At 46.2% G+C, this 18,631-nt stretch overlaps 7 protein-coding genes across 7 annotated transcripts; 1 reads left to right on the top strand and 6 right to left on the bottom strand.

Annotated features, from left to right (window-relative positions):
- The first annotated feature begins 504 nt into the window (after positions 1–504).
- Positions 505–2,858, top strand: AGABI2DRAFT_193885 (hypothetical protein). The gene is made up of 9 exons (XM_006462732.1): positions 505–812; positions 862–1,354; positions 1,409–1,496; positions 1,545–1,612; positions 1,663–1,804; positions 1,852–2,233; positions 2,287–2,401; positions 2,455–2,547; positions 2,609–2,858. Exons 1-9 carry the CDS (start codon positions 523–525, stop codon positions 2,711–2,713), a joined length of 1,776 nt encoding a protein of 591 aa, XP_006462795.1. The 5' UTR covers positions 505–522; the 3' UTR covers positions 2,714–2,858.
- Positions 2,859–3,100: 242 nt separating this feature from the next.
- AGABI2DRAFT_119635 (hypothetical protein) lies at positions 3,101–5,134 on the bottom strand (the record flags this gene model as incomplete). The annotated part of the gene is made up of 3 exons (XM_006462731.1): positions 3,101–4,164; positions 4,221–4,490; positions 4,543–5,134. The coding sequence occupies 3 exons, from the start codon at positions 5,132–5,134 to the stop codon at positions 3,101–3,103; spliced, it is 1,926 nt and encodes a 641-aa protein (XP_006462794.1).
- On the bottom strand, positions 5,135–6,183 carry AGABI2DRAFT_186656 (hypothetical protein; the record flags this gene model as incomplete). Its single annotated transcript, XM_006462730.1, has 5 exons — positions 5,135–5,261; positions 5,312–5,743; positions 5,798–5,931; positions 5,988–6,090; positions 6,150–6,183. The coding sequence occupies 5 exons, from the start codon at positions 6,181–6,183 to the stop codon at positions 5,227–5,229; spliced, it is 738 nt and encodes a 245-aa protein (XP_006462793.1). The 3' UTR covers positions 5,135–5,226.
- Positions 6,184–6,781: 598 nt separating this feature from the next.
- AGABI2DRAFT_186655 (hypothetical protein) lies at positions 6,782–9,614 on the bottom strand (the record flags this gene model as incomplete). Its single annotated transcript, XM_006462729.1, has 13 exons — positions 6,782–6,965; positions 7,020–7,422; positions 7,472–7,663; positions 7,806–7,917; positions 7,970–8,104; positions 8,134–8,247; positions 8,300–8,415; positions 8,466–8,487; positions 8,539–8,618; positions 8,668–8,779; positions 8,981–9,060; positions 9,110–9,394; positions 9,515–9,614. The coding sequence occupies 13 exons, from the start codon at positions 9,612–9,614 to the stop codon at positions 6,782–6,784; spliced, it is 1,935 nt and encodes a 644-aa protein (XP_006462792.1).
- A 1,057-nt stretch (positions 9,615–10,671) lies between these two features.
- AGABI2DRAFT_186654 (hypothetical protein) lies at positions 10,672–12,268 on the bottom strand (the record flags this gene model as incomplete). Its single annotated transcript, XM_006462728.1, has 10 exons — positions 12,186–12,268; positions 11,974–12,124; positions 11,773–11,896; positions 11,629–11,721; positions 11,524–11,574; positions 11,330–11,470; positions 11,091–11,268; positions 10,951–11,038; positions 10,782–10,892; positions 10,672–10,720 (listed from the first exon to the last, which is right to left on the bottom strand). The coding sequence occupies exons 2-10, from the start codon at positions 12,087–12,089 to the stop codon at positions 10,672–10,674; spliced, it is 951 nt and encodes a 316-aa protein (XP_006462791.1). The 5' UTR covers positions 12,090–12,124; positions 12,186–12,268.
- A 2,009-nt stretch (positions 12,269–14,277) lies between these two features.
- On the bottom strand, positions 14,278–17,208 carry AGABI2DRAFT_186653 (hypothetical protein; the record flags this gene model as incomplete). Its single annotated transcript, XM_006462727.1, has 9 exons — positions 14,278–14,466; positions 14,530–14,844; positions 14,900–15,190; positions 15,246–15,539; positions 15,597–16,692; positions 16,742–16,801; positions 16,848–16,918; positions 16,976–17,120; positions 17,169–17,208. The coding sequence occupies 9 exons, from the start codon at positions 17,206–17,208 to the stop codon at positions 14,439–14,441; spliced, it is 2,340 nt and encodes a 779-aa protein (XP_006462790.1). The 3' UTR covers positions 14,278–14,438.
- On the bottom strand, positions 17,183–18,236 carry AGABI2DRAFT_193882 (hypothetical protein). The gene is made up of 6 exons (XM_006462726.1): positions 18,169–18,236; positions 18,068–18,109; positions 17,936–18,007; positions 17,749–17,877; positions 17,566–17,693; positions 17,183–17,514 (listed from the first exon to the last, which is right to left on the bottom strand). The coding sequence occupies exons 1-6, from the start codon at positions 18,170–18,172 to the stop codon at positions 17,320–17,322; spliced, it is 570 nt and encodes a 189-aa protein (XP_006462789.1). The 5' UTR covers positions 18,173–18,236; the 3' UTR covers positions 17,183–17,319.
- Positions 18,237–18,631: the final 395 nt, after the last annotated feature.

Raw genomic sequence — 18,631 nt, 5'->3', positions numbered from 1 at the left:
GAGTCTCGACTCAAGCAGCAATAGGAGGGCCCGCTGATGAGAAGGTAGATTGACCGTGGCGTTCAACACAAGGATAGATATTGTGTGTCGAAAGCCCCACAGGTTGCCGAAGGATACCGATTGTGCGTTCCTCTCGGGATAATGTTCAACGAAAGATAACCCTATAGCGTGCGCAGATCGCCTACTTTATCTCGGCGCTATTAAACTGTGAGTCAGCCTGGTAGGTCGGTGCTTCAGTCCTCAAGTTGATGGTGTAGTCTTACGCCGGAATTGATTACACAAACGGTTCAGTGAGTGACTATCCTGGGCATTGACTCTGTAGTCTGAACGATGTACCGATGAGGCCGAATCCTGTATGCCAAAATCGTCAACAGATTTCTGACGTATGTGTTTTCAAAATTCAAATGGTGAATTGACGGTTGGAACTAGCGGATCAATTTGTTGAGGACGAAGTCACGCTTGATCGTGACGACGCGTTGAGTCACGAGAATCACGACACGCGTCTTGCTCTCGACCATCAGGATGAACGAGTACAGGCTCTCCGTTGGCTGTTGCGAGGAAATGCAAAATGCCTCCAACATCGACGACGACGTCTTTCTCAGAGAGCACGTCGTTCAGTTTCTTTCCGTAAAGAAGGTCAACGCAACTGGTGGTGCCGGCGATCGCTACCGTCTGATTATCTCAGATGGAAAATATTACATTCAAGCTATGCTGGCTACCCAGTGCAACTCCTTGGTCGAGACCGACCAGATCAAAAAGTTCAGCGTAGCTGCCATCGAAAGGGCTTCTTCAAACACTGTCCAGGGGAAACGGTATAGTCTTCTGTGCCTTATTTGAAGCACCAGGATTTACCATCAATAGATTGGTCATTGTCCTCAGTTTACGCATCCTCGGATACCCGAACGAGAAAATCAACAACCCTCAGGCCCTCGATCCTGTCAACTCTGGTCCAGACCAAAATGCGTCTGCAGAGGCACCACCAGCTCCAGCTCCGGGCGGCAGCCGTCAGGTAAACAAGCCAAATACCTCTGGCGTGGCAACTTTCCCGATCGAAAACCTGAGCCCGTATCAGAACAACTGGACCATCAAAGCTCGAGTTACTCAGAAAAGTGACATCAAGAACTGGTCTAATTCAAGGGGCGAAGGCAAACTCTTCAGTGTTACGCTTATGGATGACAGCGGGGAGATCAAAGCCACTGCCTTCAATTCCGTTGTCGATGAACTCTTCCCTCGATTGGAAGACAGCAAAGTCTATTACATCTCAAAAGCTCGCGTCAACTTTGCCAAGAAAAAATTCAGCAACGTGACGAATGATTACGAGTTGACCCTTGAGAGGTCCACTCAGATCACAGAAGTGAGCCTCCCTATCACAGGAATAGCTTGTATTAGATAGCTGATGCATGGTCAGTGTCACGAGACAACTGGATTACCTGAAATGAGGTACACGTTTGTTGGTCTTGAGAAGCTCGAAAACCTCAACAAAGATGCAATCTGCGGTGCGACGCTTCATTCCTCCCATTGGATATCTCTCATAGCCTATTTAGATGTCATTGGCGTACTCAAAGACATCAGCGCCGTTTCTGAAATCACAGCTCGAACGACAAATCGATCTGTGAGTATGCTGGTCTTCAACATAAGGCGTAAACACTGAAAAGGAAACAGTTCCAGAAACGAGAACTTACTCTAGTTGACAAGAGCGGTTGCTCAATACAATTGACATTATGGGGTAAACAGGCAGAGTCGTTCACGGGTGAACCGGGCTCCATTGGTGCCTTCAAGGGCGTCAAAGTCGGTGACTTTGGGGGTGAGTTATCAACCTCTCGAGCAAATATGTATCGCTCAGTTAATCAGGTGTTTCATTATCCACGACGCCCTCGACTCATATACAACTGGATCCTCACATCCAGGATTGTTACACCCTTCGCGGCTGGTGGGACTCTCAAGGCTCCGACATGTCTTTCCAATCCAAGACTGTTATTGGAGGTGGTGGTGGTCTCGGAATTGCTTTCAACCGTGCCCAAGTTCGTAGTCTGAACGAAATCAAAGAAGCCGAGGTGGGCATGGGAGATAAGGCCGATACATTCTGTTGTCAAGGAACAATCGTTCATATCAGAGACCAAAACCTTCTTTACCCTGCTTGCCCAGGTAACAATTGTAACAAGAAAATGAGTATGTCGGGTGATACTTGGGTGTGTGATAAATGTGGTACGAACGCGGAGACGCCTGAATATAGGTAAGCACTACTTCTCAACACATCTCAGGAGTGGATACTCATGGAATGAATAGATATATTCTTTCTATGGCTGTTGCCGACTGGTCTGGCCAGGCATGGCTCCAGGGATTCAATGAAGCCGCAGTAATAGTTTTCGGTATGAGCGGAAATGAACTCTACGACTTGAAGGTAGGAGTCATTTCGTATAGGACTGTCTTGGTCGAACTCATCGTGATGAACAGATGCGGGATGAAGACAAATATAACGCCGTCATTCACAAGGCCCATTGTCAAACATATAATTTCGCGTGTCGCGCCAAGAAGGATTCATATGAAGTGCGCAAAGATATATCTCCTGTTAAAGCGAGAGTTCTGACTTCTTTCCCCCTCCCAATAGGATCGCGTTCGTATTCGGTATGGTATTTCTCGGATAGAGAAAGTTGATTATCATGCAGAAGCCCAATATCTACGAGACTTGCTTCGTAGTCCTTGGGCTGCATAGTAGTAGTAACTTGATGAGTTTCTGTTTACGGTATTTTTTTCTTTTTGTCTGAAGTATCTTGCCGCCGCCGCTGCTTTTATCTCCCTTGTGGCACTTGCTCTGGTTGTACTTGTATTTCCAAGAAATATGTTCTTGTAATTCTGCTTATCGGTCCTTGGAGTCCAGATGAAATTTGCCTGACCACGGAGCCTTTCCACCAAACGAGCGAAATAATAGCTACAATAGCTCCTATGATATGAAGAACGCATACAATTAAAGACAGCTGTTCTACATAATTAAAGTGAATGTCTCTTCGAAGAAACAAACTCCAGATATGAAAACATAACCGCACTTCCCCCGAATCTCAAACTCAGAAGAAAGGAAAAAGAAACTTCATGAAAAATCCCCCTAATCCCCCATTCGAAGCCAAAGAATCACCACAACAAATCCACCAAAAAATATACTCCAAGCCCACATATCCCAAATAATTCGTCTGCGCATTTGTCGTTTTTGTAAAGAACGTTCTTTCCTCTGTAACAAATCGTCATGTACTTGTTGAGACCGCGTATGACGATGTCGTGCAAGTGCAGTCGGATGTCCGAAACCGGTTGTCGCTGGTGCTGGAATGTCATTCGTATCGAGTGATAGAGTCATACTCGAGGGTGGTTCGATGTTTGAACTTGTACTTGGACCGGGTACAGGTGGAGGTAATAGTAGACCTGTAGAGCTTCTGTCGGAATTGAGCGGGGTTGAAGCGACGGAGTGGGATGAGGAGAAGTAAGTTGAGGGTAAGATGATGGAGAGTGGTGATTTGAAAGTGTGTGTGAGGACGTGGAGTACGGAAGAAAGATAGTATGTTGCAAGGATAGACATGATAGCCGTGATCGATCTGAGGATGTACGAAGTATCGAGTATGATACATGTAAAGGTGAGCACAATCACCAAGAGCCCAATTGCCGACTTCTTTAATAGTGTGAAGACTTTCGAAATGATTCCCGGTGCGGAAAAACGTCTTGAATTCGTGGAAAGCCATTTAAACGAGCCAGCGGGAGATGGGGGAATCGTAATGAGGAGCTGCGGGGTAGCAAAAAGAAGAGTAAGAGCTGCAAGGGTTGGGACGACGTAGGTTTGAATCCTGGTGGCAGGTGTAGACATCTCTGTGGATCCGACCGTCGCTACCACCGGAGAAGCTGGAATTTCATTAGGGAACGCAGCAAAAACGACCAGTGGAAGAATTAGGCCAAGCGCAGTAGTAACAGACAACAAGGACAAGATTTTGAACGAGCGATACCAAGGTTGTCTGAGACCGCCATCTCCGCGAGGGATCAGCGTAGCACTTGCTGAAGATAGGACGCCGCTTGCTGGTATAGGGAGAGAACTATCCTCATGGAATAAGAGTGATTGTATGGTGCCTTTTATTGAGGCATACAAAGGCAATGTGTTGGACGAAGTGAAAATGAATGACGTTGCAACTGCGCAAGACATGTGTCAGATTGAATTTGGAAGAACTGTCAATTGACCAACTCACCAAGACCATACCAGATGTTCTGTGAGTGTGAACGATTAGGATTGACAGTGAGAATACCATGAGCGTGCAAGTACGCGATACATGACAGCCAAAGTAGATACGTGAGAATGGACAGATAAGTGGTGCAGATGACGAGTCGGGATGCCAATGAACCAGGGTAGGAAAGCGCCATAGCGAGTAAAACCATTGTTAGAGCCAAAACGAACTTCGTAGCGGACTGCTGCAACGCCGGCGGTGACGAAAAAAGCGGAAGCATGAGATGTACGCATTCTATCAACCAAGTGAGCAGAGAGATATACGAGCCCACGGAGACTGCGCTGACCTTGGAGATATACTACAGTAAGAAAAATTCTCAGTGTTGCCGTTCCGACCTTTACCGACATCCGAAAGAGCTCTCGTCTTCTTTCTATCCGTGACCCCCTCTTCTTCGCGCTCACAAAGGTATCGCTGAAGACATCTTCAAGGTCTGCCTTTCGTAGGTACCTGGCAATGAGGTACAAAAGATGCCTTGCAACGAGCGCTAACAGTGCACAGACTAGTATGCTGCTCAAGCCATACTTTAGTGGCAGTTGATAGTAGGGCAGAAGAAGAGCTCCGAGCTTGAGATACGGCGAAAGAAGATATACGAAGATGGTGAAGGGTGATAGAGGTGGAATTGACAGTTTGCCATTGATGTGGTACAAGGGACTGAGTGAGTCGTCCAGGTCATCGTTATCGTCTGAATCTGTGAATATATCCAGCTCAGAAGGGCGCTCATCGTGGTCTCTTTCGTCTTCGTCCTCTTCGTCATTGTGATGGACAATGAGAGGCGCTAAAGAATCTGTTGCGGAGTCGAGTGGCTCATCGTCGGAGTAAGTTACCGAGGAATGTCGGTGGTCATCGTCAATGGAAACAGAAAGCGGGGGCTGTGGCATGTGGGCGGAGGAGAGGCAGGCACAAGGTACTCTATTATTACAAGTTCGATCACACTAAAAGCACCCGTCCTACATATTTAACCATCAGTCCATCACCACTCCTGCCCAAATTCGCTCATAAATTCTCCTGCACCGCAGTCAGTCGCCGCAGCACCCTTTGTTAGTTATAAGACTCACCTGTCTGTCCATCGTGCTCGAGCAATGCCCACGGAAGCAGACACTGCGCCCCGCTTACCACATCTTTGCCATCCTGACCAAAGAAATTCAACTTGGTTGAAGTATAACCAGGCGATACAGCATTGACTTTGATGTTGTTTTGCCTCAACTCGTGTGATAACGCAATCGTATACGAGTTTGCAGCGGCTTTGCTGGTGTTGTAGGCCACAAAGTGCAATTGACTGTTCGGCCTCGCCTGATGTGAGTTGGACGACATGTCCGACGCGACATTCAAGATGACTGCATGGCCGGCGGCAGAAGCAGCTTTTCTGATTATTGGAACAAACGTCTGAGTGGTCTGAATCATCCCGTAGAGATTCGTCTCAAAAGCTCTTCGGATGACTTGTAGATCCACTGTAAGCGCATTTTGGTCCTTGTCCAAGTCACCGATTCCTATCGAACCAGAGTTAGCGATACTTAAAGTCAAGATAAGATAATAAACCCAACCGGCATTGTTGACTAAGACATCCAATTTACCGTCTTCCTTCTCAATAAGCTCCTTTGCAGCGACGATAGTACTCAAGTCTGTTACATCCAGCTTGACTGTCTTCACGTCTAGGTTTTCCTGTCTAAGCTTGGCTCTGATCACAAGTCGTTGAGGACTTCAGTGGCACGTATGAATTGCTGGTCTACTCACGCAGCTTCTTCTCCAGCAACAGGATTTCTAGCCGCCAACCATACTTTGTGACCCTTCGATGCAATCAACTTGCACAACGCCAGTCCAATACCAGCATTTCCACCTTTATGTATCCAAAAACGTGGTTGAGACAAGAACCTGAACCATTGAAGAGAAACATACCAGTTACAAGTACGATTCTTTTTGTTGTAGACATTGGATCGAGAAGAGTCCTAGAAGTGGAGTCGTTCGCTTTCTCTCATGATTCAGACATTTTATAGCAAAATGCCGACGAGGGTGCGCAATCCCTCCGGCATCCCAGCCATCGATGAATCGATGACGCGGCTAATACAGGAGGTAAAAAGAATGTGTAATTTTCCGTGTCTCCAGCCATGGGACGGCCATCGGGTTGAGTCTTCGTAATCTAATGATTTCAGTTGGTAAGCTGATGAGTCATTTTATGAATTCAATGACTGCCCTAAGGGCGATGCACGCCAAATTTTCTTGTTACGAAGATATATTGAATAAGAGCAAGAAAGGATAACGGATAACGGATACCTCCAGCCGGTGTACGCGATACCTCTGCGTAATATCTTCGTATATCAACTTCGTTGTTCCGTACCAAGTTTCTTCTACTCCCTTGACAACTTCTCTATCCGACGTCACTTAAGATCCCCCTTCTGCCACCATCTACTTCCTTACATTAAAAATATTTAGTATAACGCCCCGAACTATAACATTTGCTTAGCATTCATGAGACAAGAACAGAGATAGAATCTAGAGTCTATACCATATCGGTGATCTCTTGATTGTCATTAAATACGACTCTGGCTCGATGTATTATTAGAGGAAGGTTCACCCAGGGAGTAGAGGTGAGCAATTTCAGTCTGATAAAGCTTCGCAACATTTTTACGTTTGTACTTCATGGTGGGGGTGAGTGCATCATTGTCAATCGAGAAGAGAGTAAGAGTCAAATGGATTCGCTTGATCATTTCGAACCTACGTCACGAAAAGTCCATTTAAAAATTCCATTCGTAGTTGAAAACTGCTCACCCTTTGAGGCCGACGCTCTGACCATGCTTCGTAAGCTCCTTCAAAATATTTGTGTTCAGGCGAACGTCCTTGATTGCCTCCTGGAGGCCGACCTGATCCTCTGGTGCGATATTTCTTCCAAAAATCCGTGAAGCGATTTGAGCGAGCGCAATCGGATCGGGAACGACAATGGCAATAAGGTATGATTGAAACGAGTCGCCATAGATGAATATTTGTGCAATGAAAGGATGAGAGCACATTAAACTTTCAACCTTCTCAAGGGCAACATATTCGCCCTGCGCGAGTTTCATGATATTCTTGACTCTATCGATGATTTTAAAGCGACCAGCATAATCGATTTCGCCGACATCACCACTGTGCAGCCAACCTTCCTCATCAATTGTTTCTCGCGTATTCTTTGGATCTGTATAGGCAGTGAGCTGATATAATTAAGAGTCATCTAGCTAACTTGCCCTTGTAGTACTCGGTAAATTGGCAGAGACCACGCATACACAACTCGCCGCGAGGGTTTGGTTTATCCTCGGACGTGTAGCCCATGTCAGGGACGTCCACCAATTTAATCTCGGTAACAGGTGTGGGAGGGCCAACAAGGCCACTAGCAGTCCGATCGTCCGGCCAGGTTTTGGTACACGCTGCCATATTTTCTGTCATGCCATACCTACATCGAAACGTCCGTCAGCTAATCCCACAAAAAGAAAAGTTTCGCGGCGGTAAAAGCTGCTAGAGCCGCACCCTGCCAATAAGCGTTACTTTTGTATATAAAAGAATCACTTTGCAGAAGCATACCTTCAATAAATTCGCACGCAAATGCAATTTTGAGGAAGTTCAGGATTTCCGTATTGATAGGTGCCGCGGCAGATGAAATGAGCTGGACCCGACCGCCTAGAACGTTTTGAATCTGGTAGGAATTGTAAAACAAGTCAGTTGAGATAAATAACAAAAGTTCTCACTTTTCGGAAAACTATGTTATCCCAAAGAGGATGCGTAATCTTGCCAGTAGCACGGAAATTCTCGAGTTTGGTTTCAACGGCCTTCCTAAAGATCTTCCCTTTTAGTCCAGGAACATTGCCAGCTGCCATGGCTGCCTGATATATGCGATTTAGATGCGAGGTACCGAAGGAAAAAAATGAGGCTTGAGTATTTGGGCATCTTCTAGGAGACGAAGAGGATCGCCGGAGAAATATCCGATTCGACCACCAAGAGCCATTATAATGAATTCGCACATTCGCTACCAGCAGATAGAGTCAGCTTCTCCAAGAGAATAAAGTGAAGGAAGATACTTCGTAGATATGAGCCAAAGGTAAGTAAGAAAGGAGAGTGGCATTGTCTGGCATGTGCAGGCCGTACAATTGGCAGGCGATAGATATAGCAAGCGCCTTATGTTTCAAAACAGCGCCTAATGGATATGACCGTCAGAATAAATAACATACTCGATAGAGTTTTTACCTTTAGGCGTATCGGTGGTTCCCTACAAGCAGGATGAAACAATGGCACGCGCAAAAGAAAGATGTTAACTCACGGAAGTGTAACAGATAGATGCGACAGTCTCTGGTGTGGGTCTGATAGGTTCGATGAGATTAGCCATACCATACGCCTCAACTGAAATGGAAATAAGATTTGCAAATAGTTAATTAGAAGATCAACGCACATTCATCCCATTCCTGTACTTTGATGCCGTTAGACTGACCCCATTCAGCAAAGAGTTTAGCATTTTCAACAGAAACTTTGTCAATGACGATAATTAATTTCAGGCAGGGAATCTTCGGAGCGAGTGTGAGGAGGGTAGAAATATGGTTCGAAGTCGCGAAAACCATAGTGATATGCGCGTGATTGATACTAGTAGGAATCAGATACGAGGGCGTAGGTGACGGTCAAGGGAGCCACATTACATGTATTCTGAAGAAAGAAGAAGAAGAAATTACTGAGAGCTCGGATGTCTAAAAAGAGTGGATCTTACCAACGACGTCCTTGCCCAATGTCTCGTATAAGCTGACGGAAACCTTTTCGTAAGATTGTGTAGCAATATCGATAATTTGCCACTCTGGTTTAGTCAGACAGACGTCTACGTGCAGAATTCAAATGGCATATACCTGGACGATTGGCCGACCAGATACCAACGGTTTGGTATTCACCCCCTCCGACCTCGTCCTGGCTGAAAAGACTATGCATAGCACTGCCAATATATCTTCTTTTCTTATCAACCTCGCCATAGGTAATCCATTCATAACGGTCCGCGAATTTGAGAGGATTTGTTGAAATGATAGAACGATGACCTAGAAACTCGCGCTCTCTGCCAACCTTCAGTCCGTCCTCAAAAATTTGGTCCAACGTCAAAAATGTGTTCGGAGTATTCTCATCAATAAGTCCCCAAATGGCTGGATGAGATTAGGAGCGTGTTATGGGAGGAAATGTTGAATCCATGTACCATTGCGATAGTGAGCTGAGGTTAAGAAATATTAGTTAGGAGTGCTCAGATTAGGTTGACATTGACAAACCAGTTTGTCCAGGTCGCTTCGTTCCAGGAACAATGACAGACTGTCTGTTGAAGGGAATAGGATTGGGCCAGCCGACGATTTTTTCCCTGTTCAAAGACATTATAGAGGAAGGAAAAGGGGGCACAATCGGCAAATTACAAATTGTGAGACAAAGCTCAGGGAACTAGCTCCGTCGAGGTAGTTCCTTGTCCGTATGGAGAAATGTTTTATCAAGCTCAGACAAAATAGCTCATCACCACAAGCTCAATAAAACAACAAACGAAGAAACAATGCGTTCAAAAAACCAGACTTTATATATAGACAAGCCCAGGTGGCCGAGATGTCTGCAAAAATTACAATGGTTCGAAGTGTGACGCGTGACGGACAAATCCGGAGGCTCCTATCCAGTCGGCGTGGCGGCGCCAATCGCATGAAGCTACGAGCCCGAGTCCTTCCAACCTTCAAACACGCCGTCGCTTTTCCCGCGAGACTCGCTATTCCATCAATAGCGCCGTTTCAGTCGCCGCGTAGTTATCTGACTTACATTTGCCACCGTCGTCTCCCTCATGGAGGTCAGTCACCTATACTTACCGATTCTTACAGAACTTCATAGCGACATCAAGATTCAAAGTATAGGCAATGCATTTGGTGCCCAACGAGAGCAAATCTCAGGTTTGTTATGCACCGATTTGTGCCACGGCGCCTCAAGCGCCCAAGTCTGCCTGGCCAGTTTTACATTCGTACTTAAGTAACCATAATTAGTATGCACGTTGCCTTTTCGAATACACATACGGACCCCACAAGCTTCCTTTCACCACTTGCTGTGTGACTAGTCAATGAATCCTGAATTTGCCAAGCTGATGCCCTGCTCGCATGTACAAAACAGCAATATCCATTGTTACGAAATTGCTCCGAGTGTTTGGAAAGAACGGAACTTGAATGACAAGGGATTTCTTTCAATGATGATGCATCGCTAAGGCTACGAAGCTCGCATGTGGCGTCTGGTGGGTCTTCATAACCTTCTCAAGCGTGTGAAGCCGCCAGCTTACGCTGGCATTTAAGAAAAAAACAAAAATCGTGGTAGTCATTCGCAAATGATAATCATAGTACACATGCATTCTGGAAAAATCGTCCTGTTTTTTCCGAAAAGCATCCACCTTTTATCTCATTAGGAGATTTTAAGCCTTGTCCGCTGCGATAGCCGTATTCCTACTTCGAGATTTGCTCCTGACGAGTGACGTGAGTTATTTCTGTTCACATGCAAGTTGATGTTAATAAAGCCACCCACGGTTTGTTTATAGGACTTTCTTTTCCTGTGAATAAGAAGACATCGTATAATAGAGCACCCGATAGACAACCCAAGAAAGGTGCAATGATCGGGCACCAGAGCCAATATTGACTGATAAACGTACACTTAACTCAGGGTCACTCCCAGAGATGAGGTTATTGCTACTCACTTTCGGAAGGTGAATACATGTTTCCCGTACCCAACCATGGCAGTCATAATCCGTGGGCCAAAATCTCGAGCGGGATTAATGGCGTATCCTATATCACGTTCAATACATATCGCCGTCAAGTTGTACAAATGAAAACGTACCTGTTTCCATTCCCAGCGCCACACCGATACCCAAGATCAGGATGAACAATGCCAATGGAAGGAGACCCGATGGTGCCGCCATATTGTGCGGATCGGTAAATGCAAGAATGGATATCATTAACACTGCCGACGTAAGGTATTCCGAAAAGAACGCGGAAACGTTTGTCATGTAGTCAAGCTGAAGGAGAGCAAACCGAGTAAATCGCACGGTGAAGACGGGTGGCATCAATGAAACTTACAGCATAGGTAGAGAACAAGCTAGCTGTCGCCTGTGTTCGTATCCCCCTTCCACCTTCATAGATGTCGATAGCGTGGAAATAGTTGGCATAAATTAATGCAGAACCAACAAGAGCGCCCAATAGTTGAGCCATCATGTAAATCTGATCACATGGAAAGTCAGTAGATAAGCTCCACATGACATTGTGGCACATACGGGGACCTTCTTCCATGGGAAACCACGGAATACCGCTAGACTCAGAGTAACCTATGTTGTCCTGCTCGTCACTGTCAAAACTCGAAGATCAAGGGTGCCACTTACAGCTGGATTGATGTGTCCGCCAGAAATACCACCTGACACCCAGACACCTACGGCCACGCCAACGGCCCAGCCAAAGGATAATGATAACCATGACTGTTCGATAAAGCGTAAGTAATCGCAAGTCACTCTGATCTTAACACTTACTCCTCGAGGGAAGGCAGCTACATCCGTATTCATGGACAATACAGCCTGACAATCGACGCCAGTACCGAAAATGATGAGGATTGCAGTACCCAAGAACTCTGCTGCTGCCTCCCGTATGATCATCCTTCATAGAAAAAACATAATCTTTCGTCAGCCACACTTTTCATTTGGGTGATATTCAATGATGGAGGGATGGCTCACCGATGCTTTGCCCACCAATTGGGATACTCAATGTCTTGATCCATGTAATCCGAGTCGCCTTCAGCGGGGGTGCTTGTGGCATCGGGGCTACCCTTTCCAATTGATCCTTCAGCCATTTCTGCGCAGAGTTAGAGGGCTCGATCAAGTTCCACTTCGAACCAGACGGTATTAAGAATGAAAGCCTGTCCAGAGTAGCGAAGAGTGGCGCTCACCGAGTGCAAAGTAAAGAAGCACGATTAATAAGAAAGGAGAAGAATCCGGTAGTGCGGCAACGGTTCAAATGCTCGACTTGGAGAGACCACCGTACGAAGGAAAGAAAGGTGTAACATAAACGGACCTTGGAGTTATAAGCACCACATTTTCGGCACGGGTAAGAATCCGATTCAAGAAGGGAAAGAACACATGCCTCATCGCAAAAGGAATTACAGTTGCATGGATATATTGAGTCGGTCATGAGGACAAGAGCAGAATCGTCTTTCCACAATACACTGCGTGCCGGCGAGAAGGAAGTCAACCCTGGTGGGGACAGCTTGGCCGAAAAGTAGACGAATGGGAATAACTTAAAATAACTCAAGACTTGTTGCAGTTACGGATTTTGAAGTTAATCTTCTCCTAATTCAAGGTGAAAACGTATGAGCCACGCTTCTTCTCCGCTTGGCCCGGTTCTAAATCTAATCAGCTCTCGCCTCTAAACATCATCCTCAATTGACACCTACAATAAACTCTCGAGCAGAGAAGGCACCCATTGGCCCCGACGTGGCCACTGTTGATAGACTTTAGAAGAGGTCACAATCTCGGTGGCATCCAGTGGACTCCGCAACAATGCGAAACAGGTGAGGCGAGAGAGTGGACTTGATGTAATCGGGTCTTATTGACATGTCAGACCGTCGTGTGGGTTTTGAATTAGAGATGGTAAAAGCGTAGAAAATTACTTGGTCATCATCATCAACACACGATATAAATAAATCACCGGCAACCTACGGGAAGCGATATGGGTTCCAACTTCGAATTCCAACAGATTACGTTCAGCCTTCCAAGCTGGAGATCTGACCGGACTCTACATTCTGCATGTGGTCTTTGGTCGAACGTGCCTGCATCTGTGCGTCGGGCATCATCCTTAATAGATCGGCCATGAGCCATAGTGAGCCATTCGCGTTTTCACCCAGTGGGTCATCCCTCGACTAAACGTTGGCGATGCGGTTGAAATTCAATAGATTCAGGCCCCAGCTGTGGCGCTCTTCGGGGAAAAAAGTTCCCATAGAAGAAACTTTTTATTTGGTACCAGTCGCACTGTATCCGATAAAATGGAACATGAACGATTCCTTGCTATACAATTTAACCAAAGAAATCGCTTTCTTCTTCAATGCTGAAAAGCCAACATACACTATATGTATTAAAACAAGCGTCTTCTTTATAGTATATGTACTTACACATATACCACCAGTGAGAATTCATAGAAGGATAAACAGAAAACCCGCCAAGATCCTGAGGCTGTCCATAGTATCTTTCTCTCACCCCGCACATGGTGTCCCTGTCAACAAGCACCCCGGTGGGGAAATAAGCAATCGCTGGGGCCTGGCTAAATTTAAGTTTTGAATTTAAGCCTCAGAAACTTGGGGGCCCTCCCACCCGACTCGGATGAATGATGCGCGATGTAGTCCAGAGTAATTAATTATGACATGTACATACTACTAGTACTGTGTATCTACTGGACCATGTATCTACTAAGTAAAAGGAGTAATGCGAACGTTCGTCTCTCAGAGATCACTCGGTCATTGCGACGCTTCTCGGCCAGTAATCGATAACAATGAAAGAAAACAAAATTTTACAAAAACCTATCAAATTCCGAAGACAAAAAAACAAATAATGATATCACTAGTTTTTATTAGATGGTGCAAGTAGATATGACGATGTCTTCATCAAAAGTAGACATCGGCACCTTGGAACTGGCATAACCATCATCATTGTCCAACGTGTCAAGAATCTAAATTAATTTGGTTGTTATGAACATCTACAAAAAGACTCGAGAAGAAGGGTACCTCTCAGTAAAAAGCCATAGCCTATCAAACGTTCTCTCTTTCACAAACAACACCAGAGTAAATCAATGTTTGATCAGGCACCTCGAATCTAAAGCCGTGTGCCTAAATTATTCTTCTAACTTTTTTTCGAATTAGAGTCGAGTAAAAAAAAACTGCCGTTTTATTTTTAGAAGAAAGGGGATTTCTATTAGTCAGTGGGACGGAAACCAAAGAAAGGGGAGAAAGGGAAGGAAAGGAAAAGAAAAATAACACCTTTTCCAGAGATAGGAAGAGCTGTATCATATATATAAGTTGTCAAAGTAGCAGTAGTAACATGTACGTATATGTGTTTAAAAAAAAGCGTAAGTAACATTTAAAGTCCATGTAAAACGAGGACTAAAAGAATAGAAAAGAAAAAAGAATAGAATATAAAAGGAAAGAAAACCATCACTCCTGTCCAAAACCTTCCGTTTCCCTAAAGAAAACACGAGACAGTCAATTTCCATAAAGCAGACAAAAAAGACAGAAAAAAACATACTCGATCGCAAACAACAATTTACTCTCCAAACTCTCAAAATCCGGATACGGTGGTAGATCCAACCTATTAAAACACGTATGACTCCTCGGCAACCCACTAGGATCTCCAGATTTCTCAATCGTAAACCTCCTCGGCCCGTCCGACCCCTGTAGGTCTTTGAATCCATTCACAGGTACCCTAGAAGTCCCAGTCGTAAACTGCAATAATCGTGCTTTCCTTTCTGCTGGCCAAGATCGAATACATTGCCAGAACCATTCGATAACTTGATCAGTCTTCTCATAACCCCGATAGTCTGTAAATTTGGTCCAGTCGTCCCTGTATTAATGCAAGATCAGTAATGAAATCCGAGGCAAGCGATTTTAGGACGTACATATCGATCTCTGACATACCACCAATCAACAACTCTAGTTCCCTCTCATCAAAAACGGTGATAAGATCTTTAGGTATGAGTTCAAGAAGACCCTCCATGAAAGCTCCAAACTGTTCTTTAATCCGCCTCGCAATACGATATTGAACGACGAGATCCACATATTCCTTCTTGTTCTCCTCTGTAACCTCGATATGCTCGCCACCGGGTTTGAGGTCGATAGTTATAAGCTCTCCAAAACGTTCTTCAGTTTGCGAGAATGTTTCATCCAGTACATCCGTTATATCATTTTCACTAAACAAGGTTATATTGACTTTTAAGGAAATAGAAGAAAACAGGGTAGACCCACAGCATCCACATCAAAGAGCGGTGTAAATCCGCATCGATGGCTTCAAGATCCGTTATTGACACAGGTTTGCTAAGGATCATTTTATATAAGCTCCGAACAAAGTAGGCATCCAAGAATCGTCGGTGGAAAATGGCCAATCCCACCGTTCGTCCGATGAATTTGAAGTAGCTAAGATGATCGGGGTTGATACCGGATGCGTGGTTGATTTGTAGTGTGTAGTTGTCGTATGTTGAGTATTCAAATAGGCCGTAACTAGGGTTGAAGATTTCATGGGATAACAAGAAGAACCATTCTCTGAAGGATGATCGCTAAGAGGCTCAGGTCCACCTATTTAATAACTGGAACACCCACCGAGATACACCACCATAATCCAGACCGTCTTCATTGTCAAAGCTGACCATCAACCTCTTCTTCAAATCTTCTCCGCTGTGGGACATTATCGCGCCATAACTGTCTTCGAGGATATTGTTCCTTCGGACCTTGAGTTCGCATTTGCCCGGTTGCACCCTCATCTTGGGTTGACTCCTGAAATAAACCACTTTGCGTCGGTAATCACGTTTGTACTGGGGCGCATTATCATCCACGTTGGTAGGCAGCCGCGGGTCGTCCCAAGACGTCGTTCGAGTGTTGTGGTCAACAAAATAAACTCGGCCAGTTGAGGTAAGACGCATTTCCCATCCCGATGGAAGTGGACCAAGGTTGCCATTGACCTGTGGTCGAGACACGGGCACAGGTTGTGTACGACGAGGATCATTCCAGGTTGTCGTTCGTGTATGATGGTCAACAAAGTAGGGGCGACCTTCGGCCGTCCGGCGCTCTTCCCATCCAAGGGGAAGAGGTATATCTGAATAAGCACCTGGTGGCTGCGCAGCAGTGTTGGTGACGGAGGATGGGGTCCGATTGGGATTGGGAGCAACAGGGGTTGACATGGGACGGTTCTGTGTCTGGCCCTGGACGGTTGGTCGATGCCACGTTGTCGACCGGCTGTTGTGATCAACATAATATGTCCTGCCTTGGGCGTCACTTCGGCGCTCCCAGCCTTGCGGGAGCGGAATGCCATGTTCGTCGGTCATGATGCGATTTGATGGGACGGTGCTGGCGGTCGCTGGGCGCTGACCTTCTGGAAGAGGGGGAGTGTGATTCGAGGCGGGAGATAGGCTGACATGGCTTGTAGATGGGCGAAGAGATGGAGTAGACAAGGAAGAGCTAGGCTGTGAAAAGGCGGTTTCGGATGGAGCAAGGGGGGAGAGCTGTGGAGCAGTGGTGCTGGTAGCTGGGCGCATCGAATATGAGCTGTTCTGGGAGTGAGACTGCGCTTGGTAGGGAGGTTGGTCGGTGGTAGTAGGAGGAGAGGAGGGCTGTGTTTGGATTACAGAGAAGGAAAAGGTGAGCTTTCCAAAGACGGGAAGATTGTTGCTTGACATTGTGAGATCCCTGGTTACGACCGCTTGAAACAAGGATCAGTGGAAATCAATCAGAGGGAGCAAATAGCGGACCGTTCTGATGAGCCAGAGTAATAGCTTCGGAGGCGGGGATGTTGATGACGCCGAGAAAACCTACAAAAGAGATTAGGATAAGACATTGGAGGTAAACACAGCGTACCCTGATCGCGCTTCCTGTATTTTTTGTTGTCAAAAACCTGGATCGCGATCATGGAGGATGCGCGGACGGTGCTGCCGGAAAGATGAGCAGGAGCGAGAGAGAAGGGAGTGCCTTGGAAGACTGCTTACATTTCGAACGACTCGTTCCATGGGGGGCTGAGTGTTCTGCGGAGGATGGTGGTGGTAGCTGCGGTTTCGCCGTCGACGATGACCATGGCAAAGGGGTCTGGGAGGCCGAGAAACTCGCGCTTGACGAGGCCGGCGGCATTGGAGACTGTTTAAGACGGTGAGCAGGGCAGCAACGAACAGGAAGACGACTGACGGGTGAGCTTGAGGCGCAGTTCTGGGTCGCTGGCGGCCATCGGTCTTGTGCAACAGAAACACGGCGCTGCTCCGTTTCTCATGCGCACATTGTCTTCCCACGCTCACAGTGGCTGTGTCCATACTATTATCGAACATACAAACAGTGCTACTCATGCTCGCCCAGCCTCGATCCTCTTTCGCGCAACCTGTCTCCGGTTCAGCCCACCCAGCCCAGATGGCACAACCTTGTCTGTCGCCTTTTCCACCTCCGTCTCCGACGCAGCCAGAATTATCTCAACGTGTGCCGGGTGGCCCTGGTACGGGTTGATACGACCGTGCGCACGATATGTGCGGCGGCGCGTTTTCTACTCATGTCTCAGCACAGATGTCATAATCCAAAGTTGAAATATACGCACGGGAGCCTGTTGGACGACGATGTTTTTAATAAAGAGATCATCAACATCAATGTTTTTGAATTCAGCGTTCGATTCAGCATTCTTCAGCAGCCGTGTAATAAATTTGATTGATTTCTCCGGCCAGCGACCTGTAAGTGCGTGGTGTAAAACAACATGACTGCTATACAAATCACCCCAACGCACCCTGAGTAGTCTTGAATTCCTTGGCCTGTCCCGTTCGTCCAACACCACCAGAGAAATGTCTGAAAGGAATGACCCGCTTGTGATCTTTGACATCACTGAGGTATGCGTATGCCTTGGTCAATTTCTGACCTACACGAACTCGTTAGCCAAACATTCACCACCGTCTGAACCATAAAAACAATCGCACCAGTAAGGGCAGCCGCTACCTCACGCATGTTCTTAAAGTGCGTGCGGAGATATTCTCCGCGAGCCTTCGCAGCTAAAGCGCATCCTCATCAGAAATCCCAACAAAAAATAACCAATGCCTTTAACAACACACTTTTTTCGGGGTTGGTGGCGAGAGCAGCCGCGGCGTAACGAACTACAAGACCAGAAGCAATCAGAACATGATTTCTGAAATGTCGTCTAGATAGCACTTACCCATCTTGAAGTCTTGAAGCTATCGAGCCCGGCCTTGATAGTAGCCAATGTGGTTGGATCACAGTGGCTTGAACCTTAATTGTATAGTTCATCGGCGTTTCCCATTCACCACCCTCGGCACACCCGCTTCCTGTTACGGATGCCCAATTGAGTTATCCGGCAATCAAATATATTTGGAGTGATCAAGGAGTGACTCACGCCCTCGAGAGTAACTACCCCTACTTGCTGAATGTGCGTGGAAGGAAGCAACTGAACTGCTACTGTGGTGAATAATTGTTGCAAGATATCTCGGACCAAATGTTAGTAAATTGAAATCAGCCTGATAATGCTAAATTATTGTACATTTGGCTGTTCTAACCTGATTAGATTATCAAGCCTAGGCGTCTTGATCCAGTATGATAAGGCAGGATACGGCAGCCTGACCAGGGATTGGTCAGAAAGGGTCAGGCCATTTTTTAGGTCA

This window comes from Agaricus bisporus (genome assembly GCF_000300575.1).
Source record: "Agaricus bisporus var. bisporus H97 unplaced genomic scaffold AGABI2scaffold_7, whole genome shotgun sequence".
NCBI classification, from domain to species: domain Eukaryota; kingdom Fungi; phylum Basidiomycota; class Agaricomycetes; order Agaricales; family Agaricaceae; genus Agaricus; species Agaricus bisporus.
This window is presented reverse-complemented; position numbering and strand designations above follow the sequence as displayed.